The 16,550-nt window shown below is 43.2% G+C and overlaps 1 protein-coding gene across 3 annotated transcripts; it reads right to left on the bottom strand.

Annotated features, from left to right (window-relative positions):
- Positions 1-267: 267 nt before the first annotated feature.
- On the bottom strand, positions 268-11,605 carry LOC115194367 (erythropoietin). 3 transcript variants are annotated; one of them, XM_029754018.1, is made up of 5 exons: positions 11,207-11,605; positions 4,315-4,445; positions 3,700-3,786; positions 3,319-3,483; positions 268-1,809 (listed from the first exon to the last, which is right to left on the bottom strand). In XM_029754018.1, exons 2-5 carry the CDS (start codon positions 4,423-4,425, stop codon positions 1,666-1,668), a joined length of 507 nt encoding a protein of 168 aa, XP_029609878.1. In that variant the 5' UTR covers positions 4,426-4,445; positions 11,207-11,605; the 3' UTR covers positions 268-1,665. The 3 variants fall into 3 exon arrangements, with proteins under 3 accessions (XP_029609878.1, XP_029609877.1, XP_029609876.1); XM_029754017.1 differs by lacking the exon at positions 11,207-11,605 and adding an exon at positions 10,777-10,961; XM_029754016.1 differs by lacking the exon at positions 11,207-11,605 and adding an exon at positions 10,298-10,756.
- Between the last annotated feature and the right edge of the window lie 4,945 nt (positions 11,606-16,550).

Here is a 16,550-nt window from a genome sequence, read left to right as displayed (position 1 = left end):
CTATAATCCGGTAATTTTCAGGTATAGTAACAGTGAATTTCCACTAGGTGACAATAGAATGCTTCATTTGCACAATGCATGTTTTAGGTATGCGAAACTATTGAACCATGATTTGAGTTTGAAATTTGACAATACACATGTTTTCTACCTGAATTAATTTGAACTGTTGCTAAGTATGCAACCCCAAAACAAGGCTTTCTTTCAAAACCAGATATATCTGGACTTCAAAAGAGAGGCACTTATCACACAGACAAACTTCCTCTTACATTGTTTTCATCCATCCTTTTAATCTAAGAATAATATTTTGTATTTAAATACCAAATGGCAGTGTAATAGAAGGGACAAAACATCTGAAACAAACAGGAAAAAACATGTACAAACATCAGCAACGTGCCTGCAAGACTTTTAATACGGGAAACAAAACACAGGAGAAAAAAAACTAATCCCGAAATTGGAAGAATCCCCAACGTCAGCGACTCCAAAGGTTCCCAGGATTGCGCTTGATTTGCTGCTGCTTGAATGAAGGCGAGAGAGAGGCATGCAGGATGTTCATCATGAGAACCAATCAATATTTTTCCTGGCAGTCATGCTATCTGCGTCGAAGCTCTATTTGAGTGCTGGTCTGCATAAACCAGACACTGATAATCACTGCATAGCTTCGGAGTTCTCACGTAAGCCCCCCCTCTCCCTCTTCCGCTCAATCTTTTCCTCCTTCAACCGACTGAACCTCTGCTTCTGTTCCCCCCCCCCCTCTAGTCCATTCAATAGGGTTATAAGGAGTTGTATAAAACTCATTCATACAGGTACTCTCTCACACATACAGTACATACAAACACAGATCATTTCTTCTACAAAGGGTAACAGACAGTGAACAGTTGGATATTGACTTGTACAAATATCTTAACAACAATGTTCAGTGGTGGTATACAGTAATTATGGTCAATCGTTAGAGCTCAACTGTGGTCTCTAGCTCCTAGTTACAGTATATCTCTCATAATACTATAGTCCTGACAGTAACTGCAGCTTAAAAGTAAAAATATAAATCTCTATAAATAAGTAATTACATTAGCAATATAAAATACATATAAGGACACTGATAGACAGCAGTTGGAAAAGTGTTGTGTTTTAAGAACGAGGCAGGTGGTGTTTGAAGAGTTTGTGGTACAGGCTAGGCCCCCTCATTCTGGTATTTGATAGGCAGTCAATGACAGTTGAGTAGAACTCCAACAAGGTGTCATCATGTGCAATCTGCGTCGATTACGCAGGCTTGGCGATGACAACTCACATTCCATTGCAGTAGAGGCCACAGAATTACACTCATGCTAAAAGACATACAGACACACACAAAGTGCTGAAGACTGCCCATTAAAGAGCTGTGGAGCTGTGTATTCTGTAGGCCCCATTCATTTTCGGTGTGTGATTTCTTAACCACATACTTCCCTCATCTCCATGTTCAAGGTGCTACCTGCTCTTTTCCTTTTAAAGTCCAATAGGAACTGTTCTGTCCATATAGCTTCATTCTCTCCTGTGAAGATCTGGTCCACACTCATCTTTTAGAGTTCTACCTGGCAACAAGCAGGGTCAATAGTGTCAGATCCCACCCCTTGCCTCGGGAAGCTCCAATCAACTCGGCCCCGCCTCGGAGAGCCCCAATCAGCTGCCGCCCTAGTGGCAGACGGGCGCGTTGGACAGCAAGAGCTGCAGTTTGCCTCGCAGGAAGTTGACGTGGACCTGGAGCAGCTCTGAAGCAGACGACACCCGCCATGTCTCCTCTCCTCCAGGCACTCCTCCTGCTGGAGGGGTGCACTCCTGACAGGAAGACAGGAGAAGAAATATGTCAGTATTAGGGTTGGACGGTATCTAGATGTTCCTACCATCATATCGTTTCTGTACCATACCGGGGTATATGGTATTACCGGATGTGCACACAAGGGGCGCTCTTTCTTAGAAAATGTACTTTTTTTTTTTACACACAAAATGTATTTAGGCAACATGGATCTTAATCCAGGAGGGGATTGATGGTCTCTGCTGTAACCAATAACTTTGATCTTGCCATCTAGCCACTTAGCTAGCAAGTTAGCAAACCAAATGCATAGCTGGAGCCCTGAGTTGGATATAATTTATTTGGCATATCTTAGATAATTTATTTATAAGCAGTGGCATAACACGCACTACCGGAGCCTCCTGTCGGTATGTCTAAATACCCCAGTATATGGTATATCGCCCAAGCCTGGTCAGTATACACAAAATGGAGTAGCCTACTGGGTTTTGTTCACTTGGCAAAAACCAGAAGAAAACTGTCCGAAACGGCGAGAAACGGGGAGATTCCATCTGAACTTGTCCAAGAAGCGCTTGTTTTCTTTTTCCGTTGTACAACATTTCGCTACAGTGTACCCTAATGAACACAACCATGAAATCAATATTTAAAAAATGACACATGCCACTAGACTGGATGGAAAGATTAAAAATAAAAAAAGATTAAAAAAATAAAGACAAAAAATATCCCCATGATGAAGGAATATCAGCAGTATTTCACCAAGGTACAAGCCTAGGGCGCTATTTGTTTGATGTCTATACTATGAAAGCTCTGCAGTAACCCTTAAGCCTGAAAGGACAGATGGAATGACTGGAGCTAATTTTGTCTTTCCATGGCCTTGGTGTATACCCAGTAAACTCTGCCTGCCAGTTAGTGCCCCAACTCACTGGTGGATGTGAGTGTGGTTGTTGTCGTCATTTCTGCTACTATCTAAGAACCACCGCCCCCGAGGGGATTCTCTGAATTTCTCTACCTAACAGTCCCTTACGCTCTTAGAAAAACAGGTTCCAAAAGGGTTCTTTGGCTGTCCCCATAGGAGAACCCTTTTTGGTTCCAGTAAGAACCCTTTTTGGTTCCAGGTGGAACCCTTTTGGATTCCATGTGGAACCCTTTTGGATTCCATGTGGAACCCTCTGTGGAAAGGGTTCTACAGTACATGGAACCCAAAAGAGTTCTACCTGGAACCAAAAGCGGTTCTTCAAAGAATTCTCCTATGGGGACAGCCGAAGAACCCTTTTAGGTTCTAGATAACACCTTTTTTCCCCCCAAAGAGCGTACAGTCAGCATGACACAGCTATCCATCAGCAGCAAGCTCCAACCACTGTGTGGGAATAGCAGTAACTGGGTCATTCAGGTTAAACATTGCGTGTCTCTAGGAATGCATCTGGACAGGGCCCAAAGTGAACTTAAGATAGTGACCATTCATTCCTATGCATTCCTATGCTTGTCTGCAATAGCAACTTACACAAGCCCTTGCACTTTTATTCCCTGACCTGGCTCACCTGGATGTTGAGGCTGCGCAGCACCTTTCCTATTCTGAAGATGTTTATGAGGCTGTTGTCTATGTGGCTTTGCAACGCTGTGTTGGTGACGGAGGCTCGTAGCGAGCCAATGGCCTGGTTTAACAGCCACAGGCCAGACTGTACCTCCTGAGCTTGCTCCAGTGCCTACAAAAACACACAGAGACAGACATAGCTCACCAGTTGACCAGAGCCATGTGGTTTAGGTTGAAGCCTCAATGCCCAAACTCTCTCTATGTGGCTCTGCAATGAGATAACAGGATATACTGCTGATCTGATAACAGTAGAGCACATTCTTAGGTAGACTGGTTCTTCTTCTTGGAGAGAGAGCGAGAGAGAGAGAGGGAGACTGTTGTTACTTACATTTTTTCTCTCCCAGACGCTGAAGTCTACTTTGGTTTGGGGAACAGTGACGGGCTCTGGAAAACCACATCCTTCTTTACAAGTCAGCTGAGGGAGGGAGCGGGGGATGGATGGAGAAAAGAAACAGGGCAAGAAAAAATTGATAGAAAATAAAAGAGAGACGTGTGAGATGAAATGTAACTATCACTATCACTGTAAATAGCACCAGTTCATGGCCAGGGCCCGTATTCATAAAGGGGGAATATGAATGCTGATCAAGGATCAGTTTTCCTCTTAAAGCTCGCACAAATCGCACCGAAAGTGGATCTCGCGTTCGTCTGCCTGGCGTCCGCACTGTGTTTTAGGGACCACCTGCTGTAGAGGTCCGACTGCCGTTATTTTTCATGCGACTCTACATGTGAAATCGGTGCACACTCAGTTCACAAATGATATTCAGAGTACTCTCAGCCAGCAAACGCTATTGGTGTGTCTGAGCCATAAGATTATAAAGAACTGAAAAGGGGGGAGGGGGCCGTGATCTCAGATAAGCACTCCTACTTTTAGACGATTTAGTAATATGGGCTCAGACCAGACCAGACCAGACTAGACCAGACATGGATGTGGTGTGTCTCTCACCATGGCTGCTTGGGCATCTCTGGCCTCTTCAATGAAGTGTTTTAGAACCCGCAGGTCACAGATCGGCCGCAGGGGGGACGGTAGGCCTGGTCTGGTCCACTCCAACAGCATCAGCAGCAACGTAAAGAGTCCTACACACACACACAGAGAGGGGCTTCAGCAAACACACTATCAACACTCTATACCATTATCAGCCATAACCAATTAAACAATATGTAGCTTAACCCATAAACAATATGGAAAACATGTTATCTAAGGGGTAGGGGCAAGGGGTGGATTTGAGCAAGGCTGACTAATTACGTATAGACTACATGTGTCTGTATTTGGGTGAGTCAAATGCAATCATGCTCTGTAGTATGCTCATGCTCACTAGTATTGAGCACTAGAGGGACTCTGGATGTTATTTAACCTGTATGTTAGCAGGGAGTCATATTGCATGTTGCATCACTACACAAGGAGCTCCAACACTACTAATACTGATGCAAAGAATGTCTTTCTTTATATATATATATATATATATATATATATATATATATATATATATATATATATATATATATATATGCCAATGAATGAATAGCTGTGTTCAGGCTTTTAAACTCTCGTTAAATACATGCCATTGGCTTGGAACTATTTATGCTAGCCTATGCATGTAGGTGTCATCCCCCCTCTACCCAGACCTCTCTGGTTCTATTAGTCTCTCCCAGTTCTGTTTACATCCATCTGTCCCAAGTTGAATCCCTTTTCCCTGCCTCTCATCCTCTGTAGCATCCCCTCCTCCATCTCCTTGCCACATATTTTGAGCCCATCCCATGGGCCTTTGCAAACCCCCTGTGAACCTAGGAGCAACATACTAACCACCCAGTCACAGGAGCTACCCCTAAGTCAAACCCATACTCTGATGTCTGAACTGTTCTTTCCTGCTCTGACCGTGCTGCTGTAGCACGGGCTGGGCCTCTCAGCACACTGCTGTAGCACGGGCTGGGCCTCTCAGCACACTGCTGTAGCACGGGCTGGGCCTCCCAGCACACTGCTGTAGCACGGGCTGGGCCTCCCAGCACACTGCTGTAGCACGGGCTGGGCCTCTCAGCACACTGCTGTAGCACGGGCTGGGCCTCCCAGCACACTGCTGTAGCACGGGCTGGGCCTCTCAGCACACTGCTGTAGCACGGGCTGGGCCTCCCAGCACACTGCTGTAGCACGGGCTGGGCCTCCCAGCACACTACTGTAGCACGGGCTGGGCCTCCCAGCACACTGCTGTAGCACGGGCTGGGCCTCCCAGCACACTGCTGTAGCACGGGCTGGGTCTCTCAGCACACTACTGTAACTATGTTCTCCACTGCTTGCCTCTTCACTCAAGACAAACTAGTGTTGTTCTATTCAGGCCAAGATTATTTAATTTACACTGTAGCAGAATAACTGTTTGAATTGGGTGTTACTTGGTATTCTTGACCTGCAAGCAACGCAATGGGTCAAGGTTACTTGTGATCCGTCATCCAGAACAAGAGATCAGACATGGTCCTGGACACACAGAGTGGCTAGTATTCCAGCACAATGCTGCTGTACACAGCACATAACAGTGCTTTTGTGGAAATCTGCTGTCTATGTATTCCTGAACTTCACGCATACTGGCTCATGTGTGTTCTTAGAGTGTATGCATTTTGTGGTATTTCTAGTGACAGCCTGGTAAAAATGGGCTCAACAGTGATGTATGCATTATGGAAATCGTTTACCATTTAAGAACCAAATGGAAGCAAACAGAGCAAAACGAGAGTTTGTATTGGGCAAATCAGGTAAGTCCCTCCCTGTTTCGTTCTGTTTGCTTACGTTTAAGAAACGTTTAGCAACAGAATCAGCGGAATGAATACACCCCCGGCCTTTCCACGCGTTCAGTCTCGCACGCACCTCTCCTAGTGCAAACTGTTCCATAATAATTGTGGTAAACCCTATGTGTTACACATGACAGTTCAATGTAGTTGTTCAGGTCATATAACTGCCTTCATTTTTCTGGACCCCAGGAAGAGTAATGGGGATCCATAATAAATACAAATATGGACATCATGCTGAATGAGCTCTTTCACTGACGCAGTAAAATGCTACAGATTACAGACAGCTCTCCAAGGATGCCTCGTGTCAGGCTGAGCACTGGTAGCCTCCGCAGCTGTTTCCCCAAAAATATTCTTCAGTAAAATGTTTGCCAATTATTTGGGTTTAGCCTTTAGTGGTCTAAACATAGAAAGTTGGCTTATCAACCAATATTTTTTTTAAACTCAGATAATAAAAGATTTTCTTAGACCATTGATTTTTTTTAAAAACAATGTTGGCTGTGGGGAGGACAAAGAGGACTCACAGAGATCCCTTTTAAGGGTCAGAGGAAATGCCCCCTCTAACCCTAACCCTCTCTCAGGGTCTTCACCCTGTGTGTACATAAAACCCCTTTATGTTGTCTGTCTGTGTTGTCCCCTGTGTCATACTTAGGGTTGGAAAGGGAGGGTATATTACTGGGAACTTTCTACGTTTACCAGTAAACTACCAGAACTTTGGCATCTTTCAAGGATTTATGTAATCTATTACAAGACATCTAGTGTCTCTTTTGGGTACTTCCAATTTTTTACAGATGTCTGTAATTGTCTCTGGCTCTTTGTGTGGCCTCATCACATGTAAAATATACTGAACAAAAATATAAACGCACCATGAACATTTCAACAATTTTACTGAGTTACAGTTCATATCAGGAAATCAGTCAATTGAAATAAATGCATTAGACCCTAATCTATGGATTTCACGTGACTGGGAATACAGATATGCATCTCTTGGTCACAGATGCCTTAAAAAAAGAGGTAGGGGCGTGGATCAGAAAACCAGTCAGTATCTGGTGTGACCACCATTTGCCTCATGCAGCGCGACACCTCTCCTTCGCATAGAGTTGATCAGGCTGTTGATTGTGGCATGTGAAATGTTGTCCCACTCCTCTTCAATGGCTGTGCGAAGTTGCTGGATATTGGCAGGAATTGGAACACGCTGACGTACACGTCGATACAGAGCATCCCATACATGCTTAATGGGTGACATGTCTAGTGAGTGTGCAGGCCATGGAAGAACTGGGACATTTTCAGCTTCCAGGAATTGTGTATAGATCCTTGCGACGTGGGGTGGTGCATTAGGCCGGGCACTTGTTCACAACGTTGACATCAGCAAGCCGCTCGCCCACATGACACCATACACGTGGTCGGCGGTTGTGAGGCTGGTTGGACGTAGTGTCAAATTCTCTAAAACTATGTTGAAGGCGGCTTATGGTAGATAAATGAACATTCAATTCTCTGGCAACAGCTCTGGTGGACATTCCTGCAGTCAGCATGCCAATTGCGTGCTCCCTCAAAACTTTGTGTTGTGTGACAAAAACGCACAGTTTAGAGTGGCCTTTTATTGTCCCCAGCACAAGGTGCACCTGTGTAATGATCATGCCGTTTAATCAGCTTCGTGATATGCCACACCTGTCAGGTGAATGGATTATCTTGGCAAAGGAGAAATGCTCACCAACAGGGATGTAAACAAATGTGCACAACATTTTAGAGAAATATGCTTTTTGTGCGTATGGAACATTTCTGGAATATTTATTTCAGCTCATTAAACATGGGTCCAACACTATACAAGTTGTGTTTATATTTTTGTTCAGTGTATATTAAATAATTAAATAAGATGATTTTCAAACAACTTGAATGACAAAGCTGTAAAATATTATCCCATCAACTTAGTGAATACCATTGGTGTTTAATATGCGGATTTCAGCATATTGTTTTTTAACACACTTTTATTTATTTTATAAATAAAAGTGTGTTTTTATGTTTTATGAATAACCACATTGTCAATCTATTAGAAACTCATGGACAATATGGACTGATAAAAAAATTATGCTATATATGAATACTTAAAAAAAAAGTTAATCACGTATAAATTACCAAAGTCACAATAGATTGCCATAGACTTTCTGTTAATTACCAAAACTACTAAAAGTTCTGGTAACTTTGGTAAACTACCGATAGCTTTGCAACTCTAGTCATAACTAAGTCAGCTATAAGCACTAGCTGCGGTGATATGGTCGCATGCTTCTAAAGTAATGCTGATTATCTGTGTCACATAGTGGAACCCCACACTGGCCCTTTGGAGACAAAGAAATTAGGCCAGCAGCAGCAGTGTGTGTGTGTTTAAGTGTGCGTGTGTGTGTGTGTGTGCGTGGTACTTAGAGACACGATGTAATGACAAGACAAACAAAAGTATGGATTACACTCATATAACCTTACACCCCATTCCAGTCTGAGAGGTTGTAGGTGGTTTGGAAAGAGCAGCATAGCCAACCTCATAACTGACCTCCTCTAGGGTTGAATGTCTGAATTCCACACTTTTCAATCACTATGTTTAACAAGTTGATTAGTGTGACCGCCCGACCTTTGCCGACCTATGTGTGAGACTGATTGCGTGTCCTCCCTATGCCCCCCCTATGCCCCCACACTCACTCACTCCCAGACTCCCTCACTGACTGACTCTGCAACGCTGACCCATAGACTACTCTGCCTGCCTGCCTGTCTGCCAGTCACGTGCTGAGCACAGGGACTCTGGAGTCCAGGAAGCTGGCCAAAGTGAAAGGTAACAGAACCAGTGCCAGCAGCACCAAATGCCAAGATTTGACTTCTATTTTTTGCCATTCTAGGGTCTAGTTCTGTGCTGTGCACTGATGGTGAACCTTGGCAAGCACCAGACACAGAGTGGCAGATTAATCTCTCAAAGGTCACCTAGCTGTCAGTGATGCTCTCGTTTGAGACGATTTCATTCCTACTCTTGACGTTTAATAAATCAAATGACTTCTACATGACACTGGTTCATTCTCAAGGTGAACTCAACACTTCAATCCAATTGGGAAGAGTGACAGATAAATGATGTATAACAACCTACTACACAGCCAATCTTGTCTCTTAGACTGAAAGTGCAAAGTTGTGAGTAATCAGCAAGCAGGTCACACTGATGTGACATCATTTCCTGTGAGGAATCCCAATGTAATGCAAAGTCAAAGGGTGGAATCCTGAACTTCCTCTATGGAAATCCCTTGTCTGTTAAATCATCCTTAGAGAAATGTAAAGTCATCCCATTCTAACATTAATCAGCATTAACTTGAAGCCTGTCACTTCCTTGCTGCCTCGACATTGCAGTCATGCTACAGTTAACTAACAGGAAACACATCCATCGCCTTACTCATGATAAGTAAGAAGTAGCATTGTCAGAGCCGGAACGGCCCATAGGGCAGGAGCCTCTCTCCTGTTTCTGTCTGTAGCTTGAGCTAACTGGATGTACAAGTATACCCCCTGGACAGGATACTGAGCCGTCTATCGCAGGGCAGGGCTTTACCCCCAATCCATCAATTCAACCTTCCAATCTCAGGGATGACATTAACCACAAGGCCACTGAGTTGGTACTCATGGAAAGGTCATGGGTAAAAAAGTACTGTGCATATGTCAACCATGAGTACCTTCTGATTAAATCAATCGATCAATCAATAAAAAAATTTTTTTTTTAAACTACACAAAATCCAAAACTGTTTGAGCTGGAACGGCGGAGATATTGCGCGTCCATGCTTCGCCTCACTTGACTATTGATATAGGGGACTTTACGCACGTAGTTGTCCCATTCTCTGTCAAAACCTAGATGTGAAAATAAACTACATTTACTGTAATTAAGTTCCTTTAGGAAAGCATAATTTGAAAGCCAAAATAAAAACGTGGTTGAAATGCTGATATGTACATTTAGCAGACGCTCTTATTCAGAGCGACTATGGTTACGTTCCTTGCCCAAGGGCACATCGACAGAATTTAGGCTCCACATTATTTGGGCTGTATAATATGTATAGCCTCCTTATTAGTCGTACCAGAAAATGTGACTTTAGCAGCCTATTTCGTTTATAGCATACCAAGTAATTAGAAAACGGTCTTACCTCGACTTGAATTGTGGAACATTCGCAAAGCAGTGATGTGTCGTTTAAACACATTGCGCGAAATAATAACATCTGTTCACCCACTCCTCAACATGCAAAAGCCATCGGTCCATTAAAAATTCCCAACCATGCCCAGTGTACTGGTTCGTATTCTCCAGGTGCTGAATGCGAGGAGCTTAGTGCTGGGTAGGTGCGTCTACCAGTCAGAGCCAAATATAGGCTACAGTAAGTAGCCTCCTCACCGGAGCAACGATCTATCAGGCTTTTCATCACTGCTTTGGCAAGTCACTAAAACGCGTATTTACCTCCCCTCAGCAAAGCGATAAGGCCATACAGCCGATTGGGATGAGCGCACGCTCCTCAGGCCTACGCATCAACACAGACAAGAGCTATAAAACGTCAACTCAGGTCGTCCTTTGCCAAACCATGAAAATATTCAACTTCAGTAGAATAAAACTAAAGCAGTACTAGTTACTCACTGGGTGGCAACTCCATATCGGAATCTGCATAGTCCCTCACAGGATCCTCGCCGTTTCGCACATTGGCCCGTCTATTGCCCACTAATTGCAACCCGAAGCTCTTTTATGGTCCCTGGGTTATCCGGTAGGTGTTTCTACAACTGATTCGTGAGATTTTTTTTAAATTGATGACAATGAAAATAAAGTTACATTGTCCTGTGATGACTATCTGAACGACTTCTTTTGTTTTGGGACATGTATTTTATTATATTGTCATTCAAATAATATCCATGTTTTCAAACAATAGTCCCCAAATGTAAATCATGTTCTAAAAAAGCAAGCAGGGACTTCCCATTCGCAAATGTTCTAATCCCCTGTACACATTTTTCACTTGGCTGACTACAATTTCTACAGAAATAACATTGTAAACAATAGATCAAATATTCCTCACTTTTGATTCACTGGACACAGTAACATTCTTTGTAATCCTGTAATGCAAGTGTGCCAGAAGTGCCGGTGCGCTGACAGCCTAGAACATTACCAAATGAAAAGCCTTGTCCTAGATTGTTACTTGAATAATGCCGTTATTTGCCTGTTGATGGCATTCCTCAGAGGCCGTTAGCGTCAACATCTTAGAGCTTTGTTGAGACGCAAACACCCAGCACCAAGTTTTGTTGACGCAAGTCGCTAGCGGTTGTCTCCCTGACCTGTAGCTTGCTGTCTAGGAGACACAGCCACGCGTGGCGGGGGTGGAGAGGCATGGAGCCCTGCGAGGTTCCTGTCCAAATACACTATATATACAAAAGTATGTGGACACCCCTACAAATGAGTGGATTCGGCTATTTCAGAAATCGAGCACACAGCCATGCAATCTTCATAAACGTACATAGGCAGTAAAATGACTTTCAACGTGGAACATTCATAGGATGCCACATTCCCAACAAGTCAGTTGTTCACATTTCTGCCCTGCTAGAGCTGCCCCAGTCAACTGTAAGTGCTGTTATTGTGAAGTGGAAGCTCTAAGAGAAACAATGGCTCAGCCCCCAAGTGGTAGGCCACACAAGCTCACAGAACAGGACCGGCGAGTGCTGAAGTGCGTAAAAATTGTCTGTCCTCGGTTGCAACACTCACTACGAGTTCCAAACTGCTTCTGGAAGTAAAGTCAGCAGAAGAACTGTTCGTCAGGAGCTTCATGAAATGGGTTTCCATGGCCGAGCAGCCACACACAAGCCTAAGATCACCATTCGCAATGCCAAGGGTCGGCTGGAGTGGTGTAAAGCTCCCCACCATTGGACTCTGGAGCAGTGGAAACGCGTTCTCTGGAGTGACGAATCACCCTTCACCATCTGCCAGTCCGACAGACGAATCTGGGTTTGGCGGATGCCAAGAGAACGCTACCTGCCCAAGTGCACAGTGCCAACTGTAAAGTTTGGTGGAGGAGGAATAATGGTCTGGTGCAGTTTTTCATGGTTCCGGCTAGGCCCCTTAGTTCCAGTGAAGGGAGATCTTAACACTACAGCATACATTCTAGACGATTATGTGCTTCCAAATTTGTTGCACAGTTTGGGGAAGGCCCTTTCCTGTTTCAGCATGTGCACAAAGCGAGGTCCGTACAGAAATGGTTTGTCGAGATCAGTGTGGAAGACCTTGACTGGCCTGCACAGAGCCCTGACCTCAACCCCATCGAACACCTTTGGGATGAATTAGAACGCGTGACCTCATTCATGTTCTTGTGGCTGAATGGAAGCAAGCCCCCGCAGCAATGTTCCAACAACTAGTGGAAAGCCTTCTCGGAAGAGTAGAGGCTGTTATAGCAGCAGAGGGGAGATCAACTCCATATTAATGCTCATGATTTTGGAATGAGATGTTCGGCGAGCAAGTGTCCACATACTTTTGGTCAAGTAGTGTATGTTGGTCACTGTCCTGCACGTTCACAGAAACAGATGACACATCAGCACAATAGGGGGACCAATGTCAATTTCTTTGCTCTCAGATGCAGGAGTTGATGATCCCCTCCTCAGTTAACATCAACATGTTAGATACTGGGGAGTGGTGGGGGGACAAAAAAAAACATATTCATGGCCAAACAAGAAGACCTAATTTGGTAGTGTGCACTGTAAAACACTATTTAATATTCTCTCAAGTGATGTAAGACCCGAGGTCCTGTGTTGGCTCCCCTAGATAAATGTCTAGGCTTTAGCTCAATGGGCTAACATAGTTTTCATTTGGATATAGACTAAGACCCTGATTTGATATACAGCCAATCACAGAAGGAGGTCCGAATAGTTTCCTTCTGTTTTGGACTTGGGTTATCGAATAAAGCTTTGTACATAAGCCCTACATTTTATAAGATTATATATGGTTTCATTAATAAGAAACCGTAATGACATGGTTGTTGCTCAGAACTCCGCCAAATCGTTTGACATATAGTATGCATAGTATTTGACGTATAGTACGTATAGTACTTGATGCATGTTTGCGGATGGCATTCTTAGAAACGTTTCCTGCTGGTATAGTTCCCTTGTGTTAGTTACAATGAAACAAGTACTCCGCCCTAGTAGTTCTGTACACTGAAGATAGTTTTTGTAGGATGACTTTATTACTCCTCTTCATTCCTGGAATAATAGAAGGTCTAAAAGAGTTCCCCTTTTAGCTGACTATGAGATCCTTGTACGTCACAGAGGAAGTAGTGGTACGTTTGAATGTGCCCTATCAGGTGTCTCTGATGCTTAGCGGATCATACTGCCTTACTTAAAGAAATACAGGGAAACCCGATACTGTAGACACATACATGTTCACGTACATTCTATACTGTACAAACGTACTGTAAATGCACCCCCACCCGCATACATCCACGTACACACACAGCGACTATGCTCGGGGCACCACGGGCCAGCTGGTCTACAAGAATACGCCCAGTGTTCTGTGAAACATCTGGGTAAATTACTCAAACTACACAAGTCATTTAAGGGTAAATCCCTTTGAATTCAATCACTTTTTGATAGAACCCCTTTTGATCTGAACTAAACCTTTCATTCATATTTGCCCGTTGTAGAAGTGTTCAGAAAGGGACTTTTTGGAACTGAATGCCAAAACATTAAAATGATGATCATCGGATGGGGCCACAGTGTCTTCTGATCCCTCCTGTCTCAGCCTCCAGTATTTATGCTGCAGTAGTTTATGTGTCGGGGGGCTAGGGTCAGTCTGTTACATCTGGAGTATTCTCTTGTCTTATCCGGTGTCCTGTGTGAATTTAAATATGCTCTCTCTAATTCTCTCTTTCTCTCTTTCTTTCTTTCTCTCGGAGGACCTGAGCCCTAGGACCATGCCTCGGGAATACCTGGCATGATGACTCCTTGCTGTCCCCAGTCCACCTGGCCATGCAGCTGCTCCAGTTTCAACTGTTCTGCCTGCGGCTACGGAACCCTGACCTGTTCACCGGACGTGCTTGTTGCACCCTCGACAACTTCTATGATTATTATTATTTGACCATGCTGGTCATTTATGAACATTTTAACATCTTGACCATGTTCTGTTATAATATCCACCCGGCACAGCCAGAAGAGGACTGGCCACCCCTCATAGCCTGGTTCCTCTCTAGGTTTCTTCCTAGGTTTTTGGCCTTTCTAGGGAGTTTTTCCTAGGGAGTTTTTCCTAGCCACCGTGCTTCTTTCACATGCATTGCTTGCTGTTTGGGGTTTTAGGCTGGGTTTCTGTACAGCACTTTGAGATTTCCGCAGATATACGAAGGGCTATATAAATAAATTGGCTTTGATTTGATTTCATGAAGGTGCTCAAAGTTGAGCTGTTTTGCTTATCCCACCATACCATGAGACATCCAGGTCTTCATCACTGGAAAAGCTAAACGGTTGACATTGACATCATTTAAAAGCTAACAGACAGGGTTGTCAAACTATTAGAAAATTTGTTTATAAAAAAAAAGTTTGTTTAAAAAACAATTGTCATTTTTTACCATTAAACGTCAATTATCTAAAAACGAGTAAATTCAGATTTTTTCTTTTTTGCATACATTGTAGATTAGACCTTATTTTAGATCATCTGATGTTTTGGTGTTGTGCCCGCCATCGGTTGAGACAACATGCTCTTGAATACAGGGTTGGTGTTGTGTTTTGGCTAATAAATGTACTAAAATGGGAATCAAATGGAAATTTCAACTTTCAAATGGTACCACAAAGATGGTTGGAGATCTACACATCAGAGAATGTTGACTTGAATGGGAATATCTGCTCTTTCAAATTATACTATCAAGCCTCAATATGAAACCTGTTGAAATCATAGAAATATAAATAATAGAATACACATTTAAGTTGACGTTCGGCGTTAGGTGGACTGGTGGCGATCTTTGTGGTAGTAATTAGAAGTTAACATTTTAATTACATTTCAATGGTGTACCAGCTCAATTGCAGTGGTATGAAGGGATAGACCCATTCTATTAATTATTTTTCTATATAATACCCTGTAGTCAAGAGCTTGTTGTGTCAGAAACATTAGAAGATGTAAAGTAGGGTCTAAGCTACATCTGCGAATATGAAAAAATCTGACTTTACACTTTTTTTTAGATATATGACTTTAAATGTTAATTAAAAAACTTTCCCCCAAGATATTATAAAATAGTTTGACAACCCTGTTTGTAAATGATAAACTTAACCGTTCATCTTTTCCAGTGACAAAGACATCCATGTCTGATGGTATGGTGGGGTATGCAAAATGGGTCAACTTTGAGCACCTTTATCTCCTGAATATCTTGGCATTCAGGTGCAATCATATAGATTGAATCAAATAGATTTACCCTTAAAGCTGAAATGTGTAACTTTTTGGGGCGACCTGACCAAATTCAAATAGGAATTTGAGTTATACATCTGCCATTCTCATTAAACGCAAGTCTAAGAAGCAGTATATCTGTTCTATGTGCACTATTTCTATCATTCCCATGCTTAAAGATACCCTATGCAGAAATCAATCCACCATTTCCTGGTTTCTAAAATTCTAATAGTTCGCATAATTTCAGTTTATGTCAGAACTTGTAGACTTGTTTACGTGCTGCTGTGCGTTTTGTTGCTAATCTTACTTTGCTACCTGCCAACTTTATGGTTTTTAATTTTTAATTACCATTTACATTTTTTGTTTTTCCCTCTCTCGACTTTTTTCATTCAACTTTTTCACTCCGGAAGCTTTATCTGGACGTAGTTCGTCAGGACCTCCACCAGCCGAAGCAAAGTAGTAACATTAACATGAAGCCTTCTAATTGCAGTCGCTATACTCATAATGTACAGGAGAACGATCGCTGTGCTGCAAGCCCAGCTTCAGACGCAATCATTAGGCAAGGGTAATTTAAGTGTAGGAAAGGATGATACAGCGTCTGTGCCACCAGTAAGTACAGATAGTAGTATAAATCCCCTCGCACAGTCCCCGCTCAGCCGGACAACTTTTTCATGGCTTCTGGAAGGAAATGCTGTAGGAATGCTTAACCGGTGTCGCTCATTCAGCCGACAGAAACTTTCAACCGGTTCTCCCCATTAAGCAGCGAGTCGGAGTCAGAGGCCGAGTCTTCTCAGGTCTCTACTCCTCCCGTTACGGGTTCTGAGATGCCGAAGCCTCCCACCATTAGCTCTGACAAATTGAAAACTCTAGCCATTACCCTCAGTATTAGACTTAAAACGAATCATCCAGCGATCATACACTGTTTACCAGGGGTCAGGGCTACCGACGTTAAGGCTAATCTGAAGATGGTGTTGGCTAAAGCTAAAACTTAATATGTGATTATTATTATGTGA

This window comes from Salmo trutta, chromosome 5, assembly GCF_901001165.1.
Source record: "Salmo trutta chromosome 5, fSalTru1.1, whole genome shotgun sequence".
Taxonomy (NCBI): Eukaryota; Metazoa; Chordata; class Actinopteri; order Salmoniformes; family Salmonidae; genus Salmo; species Salmo trutta.
Note: the sequence above shows the minus strand (reverse complement) of the source record. Positions and strands in the feature narration are given on the sequence as shown.